General features: G+C 36.2%; 2 protein-coding genes across 2 annotated transcripts; one reads left to right on the plus strand and one right to left on the minus strand.

Moving 5' to 3' along the window:
* Positions 1-413: 413 nt before the first annotated feature.
* LOC129298156 (uncharacterized) lies at positions 414-3,617 on the minus strand. The gene is made up of 2 exons (XM_054936565.1): positions 3,328-3,617; positions 414-559 (listed from the first exon to the last, which is right to left on the minus strand). Exons 1-2 carry the CDS (start codon positions 3,539-3,541, stop codon positions 414-416), a joined length of 360 nt encoding a protein of 119 aa, XP_054792540.1. The 5' UTR covers positions 3,542-3,617.
* Positions 592-1,844, plus strand: LOC129298159 (putative laccase-16). Its single transcript, XM_054936568.1, has 2 exons — positions 592-1,007; positions 1,535-1,844. The coding sequence occupies exons 1-2, from the start codon at positions 842-844 to the stop codon at positions 1,663-1,665; spliced, it is 297 nt and encodes a 98-aa protein (XP_054792543.1). The 5' UTR covers positions 592-841; the 3' UTR covers positions 1,666-1,844.
* Positions 3,618-3,845: the final 228 nt, after the last annotated feature.

The following is a 3,845-nucleotide window of genomic DNA, read 5'->3' on the forward strand; positions in this document are numbered from 1 at the left end:
ATAAATATTTTTTCTGAAATATGTGTGTGTCAATCAACAAGACGACAAAAACGTTTCTGCAACATTCAGGAAACGTTCAGTTAGACGTGGACAGAGGGAAGACTTACCTTCTCCGCATGGTTAATGCTGCAATGAACCTGTTCCTCTTTGTGGCTGTCTCAATCACAAGCTAACCTTGTGGGACAGACGGTAGCTACACGAGGCAACTGACGAGAGATTACATCACAATAGCTCCGGGACAGACAAGATTGTGTTGTTACATGCCAACAAGAAGCCTAATCGTTACTATATGGCAGCAAGAGCATATTCAAGTGGCGTTGGAGTTCCCTTTGATAACACCACAACCACAGCTATTATTCAGTACAGGGGAAATATGACACGTCATCGTCTCCTTCAATGCCCGATCTTCCTTACTACAACGACACAGACGCAGCTTTAGATTCTACAGCAGCATTAGAGGCCTGCCTGAGAAATTTCCCACCTGATCCCAGTGAATTGCTCCACGAAACATAGTAACCACACTCTCTGTAAACACATTTCCGTGCCGGAAGGGCCTGACCTGTCAGGGACCAACGGGACCCAATTGGCCTCAAGCATGAACAACATAAGTTTGAAAACCCGAGTATTGACATACTTGAAGCTTACTACAACCACGTAAATGGGGTTTTCGGAACGCGATTTCCCACATTTCCGCCATTCATGTTCAACTTCACGGCAGATTATTTGCCGATGAGTCTGGAGATACCGAGAAAAGGGACGGAGGTGAAGGTTCTGAGGTTTGGTGCAAACAGTAGAAGTTGTGTTTCAAGGCACCAACTTGGTGGCAGGGATCGACCATCCAATGCATCTTCATGGATTTAGTTTCTATGTTGTCGGATACGGGAAAGGGAATTTCAACGAAAAAATGCACCCCAGGGATTTCAATCTGTTTGATCCTCCGCTCGTCAACACCGTGGCTGTACCCAAAAATGGCTGGGCCGCCATCAGGTTCGAGGCTGCCAATCCAGGTACTGTCGCAAATTTTTATTTTTGTCCGTTAATTTTCCCCCCTATATTGTCTAATTAATTAATTTTTTTAAACAAGAATATGTTATTTTTGTTTCTAAAAATTACAAAATATCTGAGATATACAAATAAAATAATACCCAGACCAATATATTGAATAAATTTTACAAAACTCATAAGAGATTCATGTAATGACTTTTTTTAATTTTAAAAAAATAGAGATAAATAGAATTTCAATACATGAAAATTGTATACTTTAATCAAAAATAAAATTAACTAATAAAACAAATTGAAATATGCCCCAAATAATAAGAGAGTTAAGTCTGGAGAGTCAAAGAGGGCTGACACAAGTGGACCCCACTAAAGTCCCATCCGCTCGTTACTTTATCATTGTCTGCTGGTTCTCCACCGGGGAAACGTTCACATGTTGATCTCAAGTGCAAACTAAAACATGTTTTTCCCCTTGCCTTTGTACTAAAATAAGGTAAATATTTAATTTGCTGATGTATTATGTACGTACGAATTGTAGGAGTATGGTTACTACACTGCCATCTAGAGCGGCATATTTCATGGGGAATGGAGACTGTCTTCATTGTGAGGAATGGCTTAAGGTCCAATCAAACTCTGCCTCCTCCACCTCCTGACATGCCACCCTGTTGAAGCAAGATTCTGAATTTCTCCATTTGGGATTATGAGAAAGCCTAATATGCATCTACTGTGTTTTCTAATTACTCTCTTTGTTCAATCCTTGTGAGTCTTCCTATTTATAATATGCATGTACTGTGTTTTCTAATAACTCTCTATAATTCGTTCAATCCTTGTAAGTCTTCCGGTTTCAAGATGTACTGTATTTTCAGTTCTCTGTTTATTTTTTTGATAAACTTTTTGTCGACTCTTTTCCTATCATATAAAGGAAGAAAAAGTTGCTGAATGTCTTGATTACACGAAGAAAGCTAAGTTAGCTACTAAAACAATGGACAGGCTCATGGAATAATTATCAATATCAATATAAACTACCACCAAAAGTTTCATTATTTATATGTTCATAAGATGCATCATCACGTGCACATGACAAATTAGAATGTGCTTAGAGTTGCATAAAAGATAGATTAGATATGATTTCAACTTAACTCAGAGTCTAGTTTTTTTTTTTTTCATAAAAATGATTGAGTTAGGCAGCTCATGGTCTAATTTGATCTTGTAATAACCCAAAGTTGAACAAGGCTAGACTAGTTTAATAGGATTAGGAGACTGATCCCGATCTCGTCCAGCATTTCACTTTGTTTATTTCAACTTAATAAATTTATCATAGTCATATAAAATTTATTTCAACCTAAAAAACTCAATTACATAATAAAATTACTTATAGTCATATAAAATTTATCATAAGAATAACAATTACAAATCTACAACAATTTCCAACACCAACAAAAAGCATTTCAATTATAACATAAAGGATTCAAATTAAATAACATTTAACATATCTAAAACCCATTACACTAAGTTAATAACAAATTTTGCTAATAAAAAAAGAAGATTGAAGTTGCTCAATGCTGAAATTTTGCTCAATATCCATGACTTTATAAGTATAAAACACAAAAATTACTAATTATTATTACAAATTAACTTATTATAATAATTAATCAATTATAATTATAGTAAATAAATTTATAGAACTGGACCAGACTAAGTAATCTAGATACTCGATCTCTTGCCTAATTCAACCCAAAAAAAAAGTCTGATTTTTTTTGGTCTTGAAAGATCAAATTTGATCTAAATTAGATTGTCTCAGGTTAGATTGAACTGAATTAAACGACTTTTTTATAGCTTCATTATATACTCAACAATCCAAATCAAATGTCATCAACGCTCACTGGTGTGAGGTGCAGGTTGTAACCAGATAAGATGACCAATTCCCACCAATTGCAATAATGGTAATCAACTTTGTAGTTATAATTAATTATTAAATTAGAGTACAATATGCCTAAATATCATATAGAAAAGGTGATATGTCCCCCAAAGTTTTGAACAGTGCGTCAATGAGGAGTGTACGTTTGTGGTAGTCCTAATAAAGTGATCCACTGTGACCGAGAAGGTAGATGATTGTTAATCACGAGGGACCCATATTTTTAAAAGCAAAGCTAATAACTAGTTCCGTGTCTCACTTCACCTGTACTACTCTGCTGGAACTTATCCCAATCTTGACAATGAAAATGAAGGCATGGTCTCGTTTCCAGACGAAATTAAACACGGCACTCTAAATATGGCAATAAAATGCATTTATAGGATTTGGTGTTTGATAGATTAAACTATAACTTGTACCTGGACGGTTGGGTTTGAGAGCCCTGAAGCTGATGCCCAGTTCTGCTCTTGCACCACACCTCAGAGCCTTAACCTGTGTCCCTCCGAAATGAGCCAACATTAGAAGGAAACCTTTTGAGATAAGAAAGAAAAGGAGCTTGTTAATTATCCCCGTTTCACTAAAGCCAACACCACTTGAGCTTAACTTATAGCATCCTGTACGTCCTTCGTGCATCAAGCGTGAAGTACCCAAATCTATTGTACTGCATTCTTCATTAGGGAAAATGACACACAAGAACCTAAAAAAACAAAATTACATTGAAGAACCCCCAGTTTACGAATTTACAGAAAAGGATCAAATTTTAAAGGAAAACAAACAGACAAAAATACCCTTATATATTTGGCACATAGTATAGTTACAGTTGGCAAAATAATGCTTTTTCCACGGGAAGCCATATTGGTCAAATCAAACTTCGCCTCCTTCACCGTGGGGCATGCTACCATCTTGAAGCTTCTTTCCGAATCACGCACTGTTTTCA

Source organism: Prosopis cineraria, unplaced genomic scaffold (assembly GCF_029017545.1).
Source record: "Prosopis cineraria cultivar Desert tree isolate PC_DT_omini unplaced genomic scaffold, ASM2901754v1 PC729, whole genome shotgun sequence".
Lineage (NCBI taxonomy): Eukaryota > Viridiplantae > Streptophyta > Magnoliopsida > Fabales > Fabaceae > Prosopis > Prosopis cineraria.

Excerpts from the sequence above, each read along its gene's own strand:
- LOC129298159 (XM_054936568.1), top strand. The coding sequence starts at position 842 with ATGCATCTTCATGGATTTAGTTTCTATGTTGTCGGATACGGGAAAGGG. Across the intron at positions 1,008-1,534 it reads GTTCGAGGCTGCCAATCCAG|GAGTATGGTTACTACACTGC; the intron begins GTACTGTCGCAA and ends TACGAATTGTAG.
- LOC129298156 (XM_054936565.1), bottom strand. The coding sequence starts at position 3,541 with ATGCACGAAGGACGTACAGGATGCTATAAGTTAAGCTCAAGTGGTGTT. Across the intron at positions 560-3,327 it reads TCTCAAACCCAACCGTCCAG|GTCAGGCCCTTCCGGCACGG; the intron begins GTACAAGTTATA and ends GGTCCCTGACAG.